Below are 19,220 nucleotides of genomic sequence, written 5' to 3' on the forward strand. Positions count from 1 at the left end.
TTGAACTTCTCTTCTTTTTTTTCTTTTTTTCAAATAACTCCCAAGCAGTCAAAAGAGTGTTAACATTATATGAAGTCTTGAGCCACAGAGTTGTTTTATCTGCCCCTTACAAAAATAGCACATGTGTGCAAGCACTCTGCTGTATTTTCCAGGCATACAACTCAGCTCAGACATACAACTCAGCTCAGCCATTGCTCAGTTGTGTCAGATGAAAAGCTGTCCTAACAGGCCCATTTAGTTTCTAGAATTTTGTACAATAACAGCTAATGCTCGTTTCCTGATCTTTCTGTTTGATGTTTTCTTATGAGCCAGAGTAACAGCTGCTAATTTTTTCTTGTCTTTCAGGAACATGGGACTGGATCTGCCGATGCATGTCAGTCAGAAGGCCATGAATCCCAGCTAATGGCACGATTGGCTTCTCAGAAACAAAGCAGAAAAAATACGCAGGTTCCTCTTTCTTTTTCAATTCTTTAAGCTCTGTAAAGTCTAATAATGAAAATGAGTTGTTAACATTAAGAATCAAATTACCTAAGTCAGTGGGCAGCAAACTTAAGGCTGTGGGCTGGAGTGACCCAGTTTGGGTCAAGGGTGAGCAGGCAGATGCTAGTACCTGGCCTGGCCCATACTACCACTTCCCTCCTCAACAGCAGGGGGAAGAGTGCCCCTAGCCAGCACTTAACCATACTACTGAAACTCCATGGGCACAGGCTGGATGAAAGGTCTCTGTGGGCTGAAATTTCTGCGAACCCCTGATCTAAACTAAATTACGGGTTGGTTACTCTGTGTGCTAACATTTTGATCCAATGTTCTGGTTTGATCTCACTTATTAGACATGCATGGTGTCAATTTCTCCGTTTTCAGAGTTTCAAGAGAAAACCTGGTCGAGCTGACAATGAACGCTCAATGGGGGATCACAACAAACGTGTCCATAAACGACTGAGAACTATAGAATCTAGCAGTGAAGCCAAGCAGAATACAGCTCAGCCTGAACAAGACATGGAAGGAGCTGATGCCTTTGAACACATTAAGCAAGGCAGTGAATCCTATGATGCACAGACATATGGTATGGTAGTGTCTACAAAACTTACAAGCTCTAGATTTAGAGTCCATATTAAAATTGAGATCTAAAGCTCCTGTTATCTGCAGTTCTGCCCACCACCATATTTTTTTTAATTTTCAAGTGAACTATGCTTGTTTCTGCAATTGTGCTTTTTTTAAAGGGATGACTGATGAACAGTAGTCACTGTTTTGTTAGTCTCTGAAAAGCCAGACACATACATGAAGGTTAGCATTTTTGAGTGCCGAACTGCCCAAGTCACTGTTGAAATGGGGTCTTACTTTGTAAAAATTGTTACCTCAGTTGTCATTTGTTGATCTAATAGGTCCCTTTTGTGTTAACTGCATCTAAAGCAAGTCGCTGGCTTTTCCCAAAGCACTGATTTAAAAAGTAATGCAATGACTTAATTCATTCACCTATTTTAAGTAATAAGTTTTAGAAAGGAAGCTACTGAAGAATGCAAGAAGGAAACTAATGATTGAATAGTAGCTTAGATTTTCCACTCACTGAAGTTTTTAAGCTATTTTTTTAAGTGTAATCTCAAGAAAACAAAAACGTGATTCAAGAAGCTGAATATGAGTCTTTCCTGATATGGAAGAACTTCAGAAAGCAGAGATCTTATTGTTTTGGTTGTAGTTGTAGTTTTGGTTTTCTTCCACTTGAATGGCCCTCTTACTCTCTTTATACAGATGTAGCCAGCAAGGAGCAGCAGAAACCTACTCTGCCTCTCAGTGAAGAGAAGGAAGAGGTGGATTCTGAAGATGCAGCCATGGAAACAGAAATGCAGAACAATGAAGATTTGAAAGCTGTAGATATAGAAGAACTGAAGCCTGAAGTAAAGAAGTCTGGGATCACTGAAAACTCTGGTAAATGCCCCTTAAGTATACCTAATTATCCATAAAGAAATCCTGCATTTAGTACTGAAGTATCTGCTTTTAATGGTCTCTTCTGATTCTCTGCCCTAAAACCTACCCAATTAGCAGCATTCATCTTTTATTGAATTGGTTGAGTGACAGAGTGCCTTGCTGTTTTCTTTCGAGTTAATGGTCTCTAATTTTTTCCCACTTCTTCATAGAAGTGGAAAGCAAATGGTTTCCACTCAGGTAGGCAGACTGCCAGATCTGTTAATTGGCTTGTAACAAGCGTGTTCAAATCCAAGAGTGTCAGAAACACAAGTGCATGCAAGAAAGCCCAATTTTCACAAGACAGCAGGAGGTGGAGGAGTGGGCAAAATGACATGAAGCACAACAGCATTGATGTACCAATTACAGAAGTAAGTTGCATGGATAGGCTAAGTAGGAATAGGGTAATGAACGGAGTTATCTCTAAGGAAGAGGGAACAATGACAATAGAGCTATACATCTGATCTGAGGCAGAGGGGAGGATGCCAACCAAGACAGAAGAGGCTGGATGCAAAGAAATGCCTCGACAACTACAGCAGCAATATTTCATTTTAATCCGAGTTAATGAAACTAGAGCCTGAAATTTACAATGACTCCCTTATCAAGCAATCCAATGGCCGACTAAAGAGAAATGATGAAATAAGTAACTTTTCCAATCTGAAGCTCACTTCTTATTTTCTTTCAGGCTAATCTCTTTGCTTATGCTTCTTAAACTGACTAACTGGGGCTGATGACCAGTAGAAATAAATGTATAAGTGCAAAGCAAGATGGTACAAGCTTTTGTATTTGGGCATATATTTGGATTTGTTCTCTACTCTGTACAACGTTTTGGTTTTCCCCAGAGTTTTTTTTACAGAGCAGACCTGCCCACTACCTTATATCTGGGGCTTTTCCGTGATATCGCCCTTCTGTCTTTTCTTGTGATAAAAGTAATTCTACTGCATTAGGAAGATGGGTCAATAAAAGAAATAGCAATAAAAGAAAACTGCAGTCCTTTGTTTAGACTTCTTTACATATCTTTCCTGTAAATTAAACTTAAATTTTTAAAATGAATCCCACAGCTGAAATGCATTACTTTCTTGTGGGACAAGGAACCATTGGCATTGTTTTTATTATCGAGTGATAATGTGATGAATATTATGTTCTATCACCAAGTTTTCAAACACCTCCTATCAGTCAGTGCTGATGTCCAGAAGAACAGATAACCATATGATAAGCTAGGACACAAATTTGGCTTGACAGTCACTCCCTGTTAACTGCCTCTATATGCATCTTCTTATTTCCCAAGTGAAAGCAAGAGTAAGCAGTTTACTATATAGTAGGAGCCTGCACACAGGAGTTACCAGGAAGAAGTTGATATGCAGTAATTCACACCCTAGAGTACACCTCACTAATTGGTTCATGTGGCCAAGCCCTGTAAAAAAGCCTAGGTAACTTCTAAAAATGAATTAATGCTTAAAAAAAAAAAAATCCAGTAGTGCAGGGCTTGTTCAGCGGCACATGTTTCACATGCAAAAAGATGTCAAAGCAGAGAAATGGGCTAGGTAAAGAAAACTGTATCAGTGTACACTAAAGTGGAAGTACCTAGTCTTTACACTGTTATGATTATGGTGTATCCCCTTCAAGGATAACTCTTGTTTACCTTCCAAAGTATCTAAACTCCTGGACATTTCAGTCCAGATACTACCCAAAACCAGACCCTGGATGTATTGGGGAATGCAGTGTTTAGTAAATATGCATGATATGACTCTAGGATCTGATGAAGCAGAGTTGGAGATGCAGGATGTCACAGATTCTTCTGAGGATGTCAAAGATTCGTCTATAAACAAGCAGCCACAGGCATCAGAAGAGGATCCAGAGAGAAACAAAGGCTCTACCATACACACAGCCCATCGGTATTTGATGGATCCCACAGTCCAGGTATGATGCCTTAAAGAGTCTCCCTTCCTCTCTTGTTTTAATTTAAAAGGGAGTGATAGAGGAACAAAGATGCCATCCGATACATCTTTACAGCTGAAACATGTTCATTTTGAAAGTAAACTCATATTTCCAGTACAGGGTTACCTCTGGGATGACCCTCTGATGGAAAAAAAACACTTCAGTTTTATAGGTTCTAAAAATGTAGAGAGGGGGACCCACTGGCCAAATGCCAGTGCAGAGGGAAAGGAGGGAAGGAATGGATAGGCCTCATAGAGGGGTTATGGCTGCTCTGTGGCCAAGAAATGGTGCAGCCTTATGGACAGGGAAGGTTGCATATGCTTCACCCCAGCAGCTTTCTCCTGCAACAAGCTAGTCACAGATTTTCCAGAAAATGTTTTGCCTTCCCTTGTGTGTAAGCTTTGCTTGCACAGCATAACAGCATAGCAGAGTCCTAGGAAACTCTGGAGTCTATTGAACATTCAAAGTTACAGTTTCTGCGAGAGGGTATAATAAGCTCTGGTAATGCTGTTTATAATTAGTAGTTCTGGCACAGGCAGTGAGGAGGCCCAGTTTATGAATGAGGAATACTTGCTCTCAGTATCTGTATTGCAGAAGTACCTGTCTTCATTTTTATTATTATTATGGGTATTTTAAGCTCTCTGAAACAGCTTATCCAGGGATGTTAAACTCATTTTGGCATTGAGTGCATGCTATGTGAGGTGCCCATGACTTATCCTGGGTCTGGTGCATAGGGCTGGTCTGTGGGCCCAATCCAGACCACACCAGACTCGGAGCCAACAGCAGAGCCAGTCTAACAAGGTAACACATGACAGGGCATGTGCTTTGCTCCCTGCAGCACACATGCCCAGGGCATGGAGTGTGCAGGGCCTGCATGTGGCACCTGGACCAGACTGGTCCTGTATGCTGGCTAGGGGACCGATCCAGATGAAACCCACGGACTGTCCCTGCATGCTGGACTGGTTTGATGAGGGAACCACATGCAGCATACGCCTCCAAATGGCCCCCTGTGCAGGGCTTGGATTGGCATGTGCCACTGCAGCATGGGGTTGGTCTGAGACCCACAGGCAGGATTGTAGGGCTCCATGGGCCAGATCCAGCCAGCAGACTGTATCTTTGGCAGCCCTGGCTGATACCTTATTATTTCTACAATGATATCTGTTTGCACCCACTGTACCCCAACTTTGGTTATTTTAGCAGAGGTGTACCGAAGTTCCTGTAGGTAGTGGTTGTGTCAAAAAGGAACAAACAGGACAGATGCAGGCCTTGGCAGTAACAACAAAACAGCATTTTTTTAAAGCACCATTGTCTGCAAAGATGTGGGTCTTTTGTTTACTGAGTAACCAAACATAAGACAGATGGATATATCCAGTGGCTCAGGTAGACTGAAACAGGAAGGGGAGTTTTTGCAGTACCAGTTAGAAAGGAGGGTAAAGCATGGCTTGGCTAAGCCATAGAGAAAACAGAGCGCTCCTGATTATTTTTAGCAGCATATGGAAAAGCTGTGGTTCTTTGAGCACTGTCCTCTCTCTCTCTGCTCCCCAAGTTTGACTACAGTAGATGCCTAGAGAGACTTCTTACAATTCCTTGTGGATTAATAAATTATTGGCACTGTTTTATTTCCCATGATTTTGTAAAAATATTTTTAAATATGAAAACTAGTAAGGACTTTGTTTTAACTCTGCAGGTTTTAGAGATTCAATTTTAAATGTACTGCAGTTTGATTAAGTTACTGTCTAGTAAATTAGGAATGCAAGTCCCCATTTCATTTACTGTAAATGAAGACTGAATGAATATAAAGCAAGTTTTTATCTTAAAATAGGTAGAAGTTATCAAACGGTAATACCAATGTGATAAGTAATTAGCCATATTCCTCTAATCCATTAGTTAGTTACTCAAGTGAATCCTTCTTTTGGAAATTTTAAATACGTTGAAATTAAAATTAGTTACTTAAGGCAATTTCAATCAATCATCTGTAAAACCTTGTATATCCAGTATAACTAGAAAAAACAGAGCTCTGACTGCATTGTTTTTAGCAGTTCTGAAGATTTTTTTTTCATGCCTCTTAGTCCCGGAGAGAGTTATAAAGCTTACTTAGATTTTTATGGTGTCAAAAAACCTTCAGTCACTGATTAAATGAGCCCATCTGAGATTCCCATAAATGTATTTCTAGCCCATCATTACAGACCCTGAAGAGCTGAGACAGGAACTGGAAAGACAACTGGAAGCTTGGCAAACTCAGCAGCCTGGAAGCCCAGATGAGGTGAGTGAACCTTAACTTACACTAGCATCTCTTACCCACATCGTTTCATATGGTTACACTACTGTAGTCATTGATGAGGACTTAGACTAGGACCTAATTTTCAGACTATGTACCTTTGTCTTTAAAGGAGAATTTAAGCACTACAAACTTCTTAACTCCATTCCTAAAATGGGCATTCATTCAGATCTTATTTCTAAAGCACTGCCTAGTGTTTGTAGAAAGCTGCTTTGAACTTGTACTGGTAATGACCTCTACAACTCGCATCCTGAGAAACATTCCTCTCAGCCTGTCAAGCCCTTGCACATTGCGTATGTCACATGCCACTTTAAGTTAATCCATTATTGATGGAAGCTGCCTCTTTCAACTGAAGTGTTGCAGTGTCTGTCTCTGGATTGTCTCAGAACCAGAATTTGATGGCAGAACTTCTTTCAACCTTGCTGTAGTAACTCCAGCTATGAACTGTAAATTATATTTAAACATTATCCTTAAATAGGATTGTCATGATAAAGACTGTTGCCAAATGTTGTAATTATTAACGTCAACTAGAGGGGAACATGGTGTTGGCACTCATGGCCCAACTGATATCAGAACTCTAATGTTCTGATAATTTCATTAGGCAGATACTTTTACAGGCTGAAGATACTTATCTATTCCTTACTAATTAAATGGAAGTTACAAGTAAAGTAAGATCAATTTTAAATGAAATGGTTTTCTCTCCATTAAGATTATTAACAAATGTCCTTCATATTAGAGTGATGACATAGCCATGACTTTCCAGAAGTTGTGTGAGGCTTGTTGTTTGAGGCTCTATCCCGACTACATAGTTAGTCTGATATCACCTTAAGATATCCTTGCCTCCCTTCAGAAGGGCAAAGTTGTAGTGAAATTGGATGTCACTTGTTTCTCTACTTCTATCTAATTTAGAGTAACATGTTTCAGATGCACTTTCCTTGTCAAACTAGGATCCTTAGGAAATATTGTATATGTTACCTGCCTTTTCCTAGCACAATAAAGCCTGATTTTCCTGGGCCCCTTTGCAACTGGCATGTTTAAATGTCTTTCTCCCATTTCAGGTCAGTAGTAAGATCAGCTGCATGAAAAAACAAGTTAATTCCATTCTATTATTGAATGTTGGCTGTTATCTATTCATGAGTGGTCCTCATTCCTTCTACCAGTGGCTTTCTCACCTCTTAGTTGGACTCCTCTGGCAATGCCAAAATGTAACTGTTATTTCACCAGTTACTTCTGCAACAACAGTATATTGACTGTTCACTAATGCATTGTATTGATTTTTTTTTTTCAGTCTTAAAATGCTTTATTTTGAATGTTGCACATAGAGGAATCGCAGACATCAGTCCTTTACTGGACATTTCCCTTTTTAATTTTGACCGCAAGAATGTTCCAGGTGTGACCCTTTGTGGATTCATACCTTTGCATCAATTTGTTTTGTTTTGTTTTTTTTATTTGCAATATTGCAGGAAAGGGCAGCAGCAGAGATGTGGCAGAGGTATTTGGTACTGACAGCTCCTCTTTCACAACAGCTGTGTGAACAGCTACGACTTATATTGGAACCCACTCAGGCAGCCAAGTTGAAGTAAGTTTTGCCTCTAGCCTCTTCACTTTTCTTTTGTCTGCCCATCATTTTTACAAGTGCAGCTTATTAGAGTGGCAACTCAGTACCCTGGTTTGTAGCAGTTTTTTCCCATTTTATATGTACATTCATTCTTTAATTAGTCTCCTAGGTGATTTACAACATGTAAATGATATATAGTAAATAATGATTTTTATTCTGCCTGAGCCTGTCCATTTGCATTTTTATAAACAGTGGAGAAACTAATTCGAACTATAGTTTTAGCAAGCCAAAAATGGTCTCAAAACCTTTTCTATTTTATTTGCTTTTTATTGCCATATAATTTTGAACAAAATATAAAAGGCAAATAATTTTTTACCAAGATATTTTCAAAACTAAGTGCCTAAAACATGTTTTGAAGGTGCTGTCTTCTAAAAGTGTAGAGCATTCTACTCCCCTTAAAAATTAGACCAATTTGTAAGCAATTTAAATATGGAGAAAAGGGCTTGATTTGAACACACTCCGTTTGAAGCTGTAGGCTGATATTGCTGCTGATGTCCAGTAATTGTGTCAGCATAAAGCATTTTCAGTAAAATACCTCTCCTCACTCCTGTTTGTTTCCTTACTATTAGAGGTGATTACCGAACAGGAAAAAGGCTAAATATGCGCAAAGTGATTCCCTATATTGCCAGTCAGTTCCGAAAGGATAAGATCTGGTTGCGAAGGACCAAGCCCAGCAAACGACAGTACCAGATTTGCTTGGCCATTGATGACTCATCCAGCATGATAGACAACCACTCCAAACAGGTGAGAGAACCTTGTAAGGAACCTGTTGCATAGGAAAACAATCCATAATGAAGAAGTGGTATGGTAGACAAGATATTCTTTGGCTAAAAGCAAGAATTTTTCCATGTGGAAGGTTCACTGTTCTTGAGCAGCTTGACTTTGATAGAATGTTAAAGTCCTAGGAGTCCACAATTAATTTAATATATTACTTGTACAAGTTTGAGATTAAACAGTTGATCGCTTTTTAGTGTAATTTTAATCAATTAAATTATTTAATTAAACCTAGTAATTCAGTTGAATTGCAGTATGGAATGTGTGTTCTGCATCCTCTAAATCAGGGGTGCTCAGCCTCTAGCCCCCATTTCATCCAGCCCCCAGGGCTTCCCATGAGTTCATGGGGAGCCTCACAGGCCATGACCCTGCACATTAGATGGGATGCCCACAGGAGGGGGCAGCACAGGGTCCCAGAACCCAATCCTTGCATGTGGGGTTGGGTGGGAGCAGTGTGGGGCCCCAGAGCCTGATCCCAGTATGTGGAGGTGGCACAGAGCCAGGCAGTGGCAGTATGGGGCCCCAGAGCACGATCTCAAGGTGGTGGGGCAGCCCAGGGCCCCAAAGCTTGATCTTGGAGTCAGGGCAGCATGAGGCCCCAAAGCCTGTTCCTAGCACATGGGACTGAGTAGAGCAGGAGCAGGCAATTATTTTGGGCAGAGGGCCGCTTACCGAGTTTTGGCAAGTCATCAAGAGCCACACGGGTAGCCCTGCCCCTTGACAGGTGCCCCACCCACTGGTCGCCATCTTGGGATCAGAAGTCCCATCCCCTAGCCCCTAACCTTTGCCACCAGAAGTCCTTCCACTTGCCCCCTGGAAGTACTACTTTCAGCAAGGGCTTTTGCCATCTTGGAACCAGAAAAATACCAAATTATGTTCTAAAAATCAAACGTTACTACAACATTCATTGATTTCATTTCAAAAAATATTTTTGTCCTGATTTACATGTGTTTGTGTAGTGTACATAGTGGGGATAGTATAATAGTTTAAAATGAAGTCTTACTCTTGTATAATGTGGGAGGGTGGGTATGTGGGGTGTGGAGGAGGGTGTAGGATTTGTGGGGTGTGGATAGGCTTGGGGGGTTGGTTGTGGGGTGGGGGTAGATTTTGTAGGGGGCTGTGAGTGTGTGGAGGGGAGGGTGACTGGGGAGGGTTGTAGCTTGCATGGATGGGGAGTGTTTGCCCACAGCCCACCCCCCTGTGGCAGGCAGAGCCCCCCGCCAGTGTTCCTGCAAGCCTGGGCTCCACTGCTCCTGGCCCTGGGGCATTGGCACAGGCCCAGTGCTTCCACTTGCTGCCCCTCCCCTTTGTTTGCCACCGCTATCCTCCCGCTCCCCCCATCTGTATTTCCCTCAGCGCAGGGAGGCAGGAACAGTCCCAGGCCAGAAGCCCCTGATAGGCAGTATTTTTTTCTAATGTAATATCTGTGGTACTTCCAAGGTAGTATTTCATATGCATACATATGAAAACTAAAAGGAAACAAATACTTAAGAGGCTTACTTAAATTTGTTTTACTAGAGTATAGAAATTACTTTATATGCTTTTAGTTCAACATGAAATATTGGAAAGATTGATTGGGAGCAATCTTATGACTGATTTGTTTAATTTTGCTTTAATTTTTTTTTCATAGCTTGCATATGAATCCTTGGCGGTTATTGGAAATGCACTGACTCTTTTGGAAGTGGGACAAATTGCTGTTTGTAGGTGAGGATATTTTAAGTCTGTAATTTATATTAGTGTTTTAGAGCCAAATAACAATACTGATTTGCTTTTAGTAACATACTTTTAAAACAAAAAATTTGCACTTTTTCAGTTTTGGTGAGACGGTCCAGCTACTGCACCCATTCCACGAGCAATTCAGTGACGAGTCAGGAACACGGATATTGCGTCTCTGCAAATTTGAGCAAAAGAAAACTAAGATAGCTCAGGTACCACTAGCAGCATTGTGGCTTGATGTACTCTGAATTTATATAAAAGAGAAAGCATGTCATGAGTGACATCTTTCCTTGTGCGTTGTAACTGTCTCCCAATTCAGACTATATTGTAAGCTTTGGTTTTGGTACACGTGCTAATCCTGCATTAAGAGCAGCTAGCATAGATTTCTGTAGCAGGGCAAGTCCCATTTCAGTTTGTAGGACTTCTACAGGTATTCTTTCTAGTGAACTTTAATGCAGGGTCAGCATCAGAGGGAGGAGGAGAACTCTGCGTGTCACGCTGAGTATCTGTGCTAACTAACCAGACATGAGGATTTACAGAAAATCAATTTACCAAAAATTACTTTCACTTTTGTGGTTTGTGAAATAAATCTTTGTAGTGACATCTCTTGTACCTTTGCGGGTTTTCTCCAGTCTTGGTCTGGTTTTTTGTTTGTTTTTTTTTCCCCCTCCCTAATATGACAAGGCTGCCAGCAAGGAACCACTCAGCCCCCCCCCCCCCCCCCCCCCCCCCAAACAAACAAACAAAAAACATTCACAATCCGCAGCAATTTGTAGGAAGGCCTGATAAACAGCATCTCTGTTGCCAGTATTACTTGCCAGTAATAATGCAGGAAAGGCAAAAGCATTCAATATTTCTTTTCTTCTATGTGAAAAAATCAAAATGATTATGATCTTGTATTTCTACTTTAAAAGTAAAGATGGTGGACATTTTAAAATGTCTAGGTTCAGGTCCAGGTAACTTGCATCCATAAGATAGGTGATGAGATACTTGGACCACTAATGTTGGTTTTCAATAAATTTTGGAAGGCAGGTGACGTTTCAGAACACTGGAAGCAAGCTAATGTTGTACCAGTATTTAAAAAGGGAAAACAAGAGGAGCTGAGTAATGGTAGGACTGGCAGCCTGAGTCAGTCCATGGCCAATCAACATGGAGTTGTGGACAATATCTGTTCAGTTTTCTGTCTTTTTTTGTGAGGGGACAAGTTTGACTGATAAAAAGTAATGTCAATTTCAGACTTAGATTGCCGTAAGCTATTTGATTTGGTTCTGCTTGCCGCTTTGATTAAGAAACTAAAAAGTTCCAAAATCAACACAATGCAGATCTCAAAATGTAATTACAAATAGGGAATAATTTTAAAGCAGGTGTGTTTCTGGTGGGATTCTGCAGGCGGGGTTCAGTGGCTCAGTGATATTTAACATTTTTGTTGATGACTTAGGGAAGAGAGTCAACAACAGCAGTTTAGCAGAAGATACTGATTTGTGGGAGTGGTAAATAATGAAGGAGATAGGTTACTGACAAAAAGCAATCTCAATTACTTAGTAAACTAGACATAGGTGTATTATGTACATTTCTGTATGGTCAAGGTACAGCCATGCCAAGGAAGGAGGAGTGTAGTGGATGTAGGCCAGGGATTGACAATTCATTTGTGGCTGGAGAAAAGCCTTTCTCATGACACAGAGTGAACAACTGTTCAAGGTATTTCTTGTACAAGAGAACTAGCTTTTTACCAGAAAATTAGATCACTGCGTCCTAGGAAGTTCTCTCTCCTCCACATCTAACTTAAATAGTTTTATGCTTCTCCTAGGACAGAGACGCCTAATATCCCACAGTTTTCTGCTCTCCCTCCTCTCTAAGAGGTGACCCCTCCTGACCTTAAACACTGTGCATCAGTTGTTTACAAAATATTTTGGTACTCATGTTTCTGGTGTCTATTAGTTTATAACTGTTTGGCTTTCTGTTCTTGGTTGTTTTCTCTGCAGTTTCTAGAATCATCAGCAAAGATGTTTGCTGCAGCACAGCAGGTGTCCCAAAATATCAATCCAGGTGAGCCCTTTTTATGCTAATAATGCTTGTTACCCCGCAGAGTTTTTATTCCAGTTGTACTGCAGTATTCTAAGCTGTTATAAAGATTTCCAGCAAGGCAATGGCACTTACTTGGGGGCGCTACAATCTTGAGTGCTCAAAAGGACTGCTTTTTTTAACAGGCTCGGTCAGCACCTTTTGTTCTAAACATTGAAACTTGGCATAGAATGTGCAGGATTAAGTAGCAAACTAGAAATCCAATTGATGATTTCTAGCTTTTCAGGGCTGTATTATTTAGTGCTGCTTGCTCTCAAAGATTTTGGTATTTTTAATAAACATTGTTTAGGGGCTTTGGGGAATGTTAGGGCTTGGATACACAACACTACTGGTATCAGCCCTTATACTAAAAGTGTCAAAGATATGGTCCACAAAGCTGTATCTTGTCCACAAAGCTATATCTTCTGGCCCCTGATGGTGCCTGGGGGCCTTGGACACAAAGGCAGCAAGTGGGATGTACCAGATGGCCCCGCACATCACACACAGTGGCCACTCCACTGCTCCAGGGTTGTGCAGCATGGTCACAGAGCAGCCACCATATGCAGCATAGGCCAGAGTGCCAGAAGGACCACCGCATGCAGCATAGCCCAAGCAGCCAGCACACGACCGTGCAGCATCCACTCCAGCCATTCCAGGGCACCCACTTTATTTGGGATGCAGTTCCTGTCTGTGGGTCCGGTCCAGCCCGCAGACCAGCCCCGCGCCACTCAGCCTGTCCATGGGGCTGGATGATTTTGACACACCTGCTTTACAAAAGTGTGAAAAAGGAAAGGCACAACATACAGCCTGCTATGTTTGTAATTAACTTGAATCCTTTGTAGAATTATCCCAGGAAGAATCAGGGATAAAATTACACTGGTACTAGTGTTGTGTGTCCATAACTAATCCTGAGTAGATAAACAACTGCCTGCTTCCCCTAGGTACAGTAATAAAAGCCTACTGTGAGCAGCTACCCCAAAATAGCTGCTCCTTTCTCCACTGTAGATTCAAATGTAACTTGGATATATCGGCATATAAAGCCAATGTAAATTTACACTAGTGTCCAAGTGACATGTGTCCAGGCTGCTTGCATTTAAAAACAACTTACTGCACTTTTTTCCTCTAAAATACAGAGCTAGGGTTTGACGGAAATCAGTGCAAGTTGTATCAAGCCCATAGCAGATACACAGCAGTCAGCAGTCCACAGAATTGGTACCTAATCTTTGAATTCCTTGTGCACACAATTTCATTTCAACTCAGGACTTTAGTGATCAAGGAATGCAAACTGGAACTTCATTTACTGCTTGCTTTTCATGCCTGCTGTTATTACTTAGTGTGGAAATAGCCCATTTTGAATGGCTAAGATGCATCTCCAAGAAAAATTTCTTCCCTGAGGCTGTAATTTTAATTTTTTTTCCAAGTCATGTAGCATTTAGCGGTGATGATTTTCTCACAGGAGTTACTAGAATTTTTTCCATTAAACATGCATCAAAAAATAAATTAAACCAAAATATTTCATTTTCTTAATTCAAATGAGTGATTTTTCCTGAAAACGTTTTATTTCCTGTGCTTAGAAACAGCTCAGCTGCTATTGATTGTATCAGATGGAAGAGGCCTTTTCCTAGAGGGCAAGGAACGAGTGACAGCAGCAGTTCATGGAGCTCAAAACGCCAACATCTTTGTCATTTTTGTAGTACTGGACAATCCTGACTCACGGGTGAGCGACTGAACAATACAATAACATGCCAGTGCACTGAATGGAAAATTATACAAGATGCTTTTAAAATGAGTTGCAACTCCTCTTTTTAAAACTCCTTATAAAATTGGCTTGTGATTTACACCCAGTTGCTTTTTTTTTTTTTTTTCAAGTTTTCATGCATTTACAACTAGAGCTAGGATAAACCTTTTATAGGGGATAAGATACTTTGTTTAATGTAATTATCTTGTGCTTCGCTCTGCTCAGTCTTTCCTGGACTAACTGCAGTTTCACTGAGGTACATTGTCTCAGTGCTTCTTTATTCTTGTCTTGCTCTGACGTTTACCCTTTGTTTCATCTTAGATTTTAAATATTTTCACAGCATCTTACTTGTACTGAGAAATACCTGGCACACTACTACAAACCATAAGACATTTTATTGAACTTGTATTCTTGGATTTCTTAATTTGAATGGATGGATTTGCAGAGGAAAAAATTGCCCTCGGTAGCTAATACATACTTAATGTTGCATTATTATTTGTATCCAAGTAGTACCCAGGGGCTTCAGTCACAGTGAGCGCATCTACATGTCACCCTACAGTGATGTAGCAACATGCTGTGGTAACGTATGGCATGCTATGGTGACATAGCAATCACACGGGTTTACACATGATCGCCTGCTATATCACTGTAGTGGCGCGCTCCCCGCTTATAGCACTCCACTACGGCAACATAATACCCGGCTGTACTTTGCTGTGTTTTGGTACTTCCAAAAGGAAGTACTAAAGCACAGCACCATAGCAATGTCGCTGTGCAGCGTTGTGTAGACATGCACAGTAAGCCTCACTTTTCTAAGTGCTGTACACAAATGTAGCATGCTATTGTTTCATGTACAAAATGGGTGACAGCTGGCTGAATGGCAACACTACAAGGATCTAGGAATCTTGGTTGATCACATACGCAGTATGAGTATGCAGTGTGATGCAACTGCACAGAAGGTAAATGTGGTTTTGGGATAGATCGGTAGAAGCATTCATTGCAAGACATGGGAAGTGATATTGCCTCTCTACTTGGCACTTGTTAGGCCTCATCTACGGCACTGACAAATGTGGTGGGGGAAAAAAAGAAACAGCTCTTTACTGGAAGAGGGAGTGCATTAGTTTGACCCTGCTCCCCAGCATCTGTATAGTTTGGGTACTTTAGTGGGGCTTTGTGGTCCTTTTATCTAAGAGTGGATTCAATCAGCATCAAGTTGTTGGCTGCCATGGCCCCCCTGCTTTTACCTGTAGCAAATTAGGGTGTTACATCTTGTGGTTGTCAGGGTTGACTGTAGTTTTGCTAATAGGTTAGACAGTGGATGTATATAGGATGGCTTGGATAGAGAGATTGCCTCAGGCAAGAAGTTGGATTAGATGACCTCTGGAGGACCCTTATAGCCCTATAGCTCTATGATTCATGTGTAACTATCTCTTAAGTCAGTGTTTCCCAACCAGTGTGCCGTGGCACAAAAGTGTGCCATGGAATGAAATGAACAGGTGTGCCATGGAATTTTGCTGTGGCAATGAGCTACAATAGGTATGAGGATGGGGAATGCCTTAACAGGTGCGCCACGGAAAACTTTATTAACGTAAGTGCCTTGGGCTGGGAAAGGTTTGGAAACGGTCTTAAATTATGAATGTGCCAGCAACTAGGTAGGAGGTCTGGTTTAACAAAACAGCATTCATATCGCACAAGCTAAAATATGGGCCCTCCTTGTCTTGTTCTAGTCTTTCTTGTCCCCGGCAGAGAGGAAGTTACATTATTAGAAAGTTCCAAGCAATTCCAAGATATTGACCAACTCTAAAAGGAAGCCTCTGGCATTTCTGACTCCTTAGCTAGAATTGTGGTCAAAATTGAAGAGAGTACAGAAACCTTTCATTACAGTTAAGACTTGCATCCCTCTTAAGTCATTGGATTTTTTTTTTCAGGTATACTTCCACTTACTACTTTCACAGTACACCAAGAGCTTCAAAATAATTAAAACTCTCTTTAACCAGTTGTACTTAGGCTTTTGTATCTCAATTTTTACAGCGAGCAAATAGAGTTTTTGAAAAATTAGTTACCTGTTGCTGACTGTCCAGTAACACCTTGGCTCTTATTTACAGGATTCCATTTTGGACATTAAAGTACCAATATTCAAAGGACCTGGAGAAATGCCTGAAATCAGATCGTATATGGAAGAGTTCCCTTTCCCATTCTACATAATCCTCAGGGATGTGAATGCCCTCCCAGAGACACTCAGTGATGCGCTCCGACAGTGGTTTGAACTCGTGACTGCTTCAAACAGCTTGTAGAATTTAGCTGTCTGAATTTGTGATTGCTGCTAAATGACTGAAATGGGATTGTGTTTGTTCAGTGACTTCCTGAGGCCTCTTTCTAAACCAGGATTAATATGCAGGAATTGCCTTTTGAAATCCAGAGAGCCTAGAAAAGAAATGTTTTAGGTGCACTCCTCCCCCATTTACCAGTGCAGAAGACTATGCAATGGGGAAACTTTGTTCACTTCTTCCTTTGCCTAACCCCATCAGCAATGCAGATCCTTCCTCAACGTCCGCTGTAATAATTTATTACTTTTGAAATTTTTATTTGTCATCTTCATATCATAGTGCAGGGACTCCGTGGGCCTCACGGGCAAGATCTGGACCCATGACTTGTGGCAGAGCAAGCAGTGACATTGTTAACCGCCACAGGGATTAACTCACCTGTCACTCACCCCTCTGCCACCAACACACCTCTCCAACAGGGCCTATATGCCAAAATGTGATGGTAGACCCCATCCCTGAATTTCCAGCCAGCTGGCCAGAAATTTAACACCCTTATGATACCCTTGTCATAAGAAGAAAAAGTGATTACTACCACTGCTTGTAGCAATAACAAAACCAGTCTTGCTCCTGAGGAAAAACACTTTCAGCTTCACATGTGGTTGGTACCTGTTGGTGGGGGAAGGATGGGTGTACACAACCAAAAATTAGTACTTGAATACTTGAAACTGTGTTCTGTGGCTAAATACATCTTATTTAGTAATAGCAACAGTTAATTTCCTGATAATGTCAGCAGGAGATTTTTATTAAACATTTATCTCTGCATTATCAGTTTACACTGTGAATTTTGCCCCTCTGGCCAAGGCAGACGTTACAGACACATCTCATTTACCAGGTGTCTTAAAGCATGTACATGACTTTGTTGCATGTACGTGCTTTAATCTATGCATCTTTTATTTTCTGCTCTAATAAAAAGATATACCACTCTTTGTAATTATGGTATGTTGTCTTTTGGAGTTGATCAAAGCATGAGCAAATGAAAACGAACGTGGGGGACACAAACGTGTGTGTGTAAAATATTTGGGTATGGTTATGAAAATGAGCGTATCAAGGCATTAAGTAGCATGCACATTAAACATATTGTGACATGACAAAAATGCATATCTCGCCTATATATGACTGCAGAGATCAAATGAGCTGCTTTTATCCTACTTAGGCAGGGAGAAGCTGACTTACCCAGCCCCATCAGGATTCTCTATGCGTAAGTGAAAACTAGACTGAAGTATTGACTTTACCCCACCTCATCCACAGCTGTAGTGGGTTTAATGAAGGGCAAGGAATATGGCTGGAACACAATTGGCCAATTGGCAAATCAGTGTCTTGGGGTTACAGATAGCCAGGCAGCTTAAAGCAGCCTTAGGACAGCTTTGATTTGCACCTGAAACTAAATGTGTGTGAAAATAGGCCAAGATCTCTGCAGGAGGTGAAGTGAAGCTGCCTTAACCCAACCAGTTTGAGTTGTGCCAAAGGCAGTGAGACCTAAGCAAAATATCAAACAAAACAGTGAAACTTCATCTCATCTGAAATTATTAAAAGCACTATACTCTGCTACATAAAAAATGTAGAGATATTTAAATAATCCTTTACACATGCAGAAACATTCTTCTGTGGAGTCTTAAGGTTTAAATTCACAAGGAAGTTCACCAGAATGTAGTTTCTTAACTCTGTATTAAATGGAATGCACTTCTGTTACCCACACTACAAGGCCATACAGGTATGACCTGTATTTTACCTACATGTGATCACAGAGATCTAATGAAAAATTTAAGGAAAAAAATCTTCTATAAAACTTAATAAGAATCAATTTGTGGTAAAACTTATTTTCCTAGAGTTGATAACTGGGGAATGGGTGTGGGATAGCCCAGTCAGTAAAACAGATTATGTGGATGACATTCAAAAGACTTGCATTTCTCTTGCTAGAATACATCTGAAGTAACACAGATTGCATTGTACCAGCAGATGTGGGGTAAATGAGAACTAAAACCCTGTTGTCTTGCAGTAGTTTAGATTAATTTCAGAGCAGTAATCCTCAAACAGGCTGCCTTGAGATCCTTTCAAGGGTGTTGCAGGGTGCCAGGCAATGTTAGCACTTAGGTATGCAAACAAGATGCACCAGCTAAATAGAAGGCAGGGTAGGCTTGCACCCTATAGACTAACCAAAGTAGATATTTTGTATTTACTCAAATACAAAATGAGTATCCCCCCCTCCCCCCAGCTTGGGGATCTTGGATTCAAGTACAAGGGGGAGGGGAGCGCAGTGGGTGGTGAGGTTATGACTCCAGCCCTCAGGCTGAGTCAGGGCCACAGTCAAAGCCACCTACTCCCTGCAGCCTCTGAGCACACACTCGCACTACGCCCTCCAGCTCTGGCTCCATTCCTTCCTGGGTAAAGGCAGGCAAGGGGCTTAGGGTAGATGCGGTATCTTTTATTAGACCAGCTGCCTAGTTGGAAAAAAGTTCTTAGCAAGCCTTTTTTTTTTTTTGGGCGGGGGGTATATACACACACACCCAGGAAGGCTTGCTAAGAACTTCATATATTACACATTTTCTTCATGAAATATTTTCTATGTATGTAAAATGTGTGTATTGGATGCTGTATGCATGTATGTGTATACTCATCTATCCATGGAATCAGAAGCGGAAGGGCTGCCCAGAGCCCGTCTCGTCCAGCCCCCAAATTCTCGACAGTTGACACCGTCTGTGTTTACGCCTTCAAACGGCAGACAGCGGCCGAGGACACGCCCGCGTGCTGCGCTGTGGCGGCGCCGTATGAGCGCAGCCACACAGACCCGCGCTCCGCTCGGCTCCGCCTGCGGGGGAG

General features: G+C 41.3%; 1 protein-coding gene across 1 annotated transcript in view; it reads left to right on the forward strand.

Moving 5' to 3' along the window:
- The window catches only part of MDN1 (midasin AAA ATPase 1), a 143,472-nt gene extending 125,993 nt beyond the window's left edge, over positions 1 to 17,479 (forward strand). Inside the window, 12 exon segments of the mRNA XM_014518200.2 lie at positions 346 to 447; positions 862 to 1,063; positions 1,747 to 1,923; positions 3,713 to 3,879; positions 6,071 to 6,160; positions 7,639 to 7,754; positions 8,363 to 8,537; positions 10,198 to 10,271; positions 10,381 to 10,495; positions 12,266 to 12,329; positions 13,919 to 14,061; positions 16,185 to 17,479. Coding sequence (XP_014373686.1) covers positions 346 to 447; positions 862 to 1,063; positions 1,747 to 1,923; positions 3,713 to 3,879; positions 6,071 to 6,160; positions 7,639 to 7,754; positions 8,363 to 8,537; positions 10,198 to 10,271; positions 10,381 to 10,495; positions 12,266 to 12,329; positions 13,919 to 14,061; positions 16,185 to 16,373 — 1,614 coding nt within the window. The 3' untranslated portion in view covers positions 16,374 to 17,479.
- Positions 17,480 to 19,220: the final 1,741 nt, after the last annotated feature.

The sequence above is a fragment of the Alligator sinensis genome, unplaced genomic scaffold, assembly GCF_000455745.1.
Source record: "Alligator sinensis unplaced genomic scaffold, ASM45574v1 scaffold357_1, whole genome shotgun sequence".
Lineage (NCBI taxonomy): Eukaryota > Metazoa > Chordata > Crocodylia > Alligatoridae > Alligator > Alligator sinensis.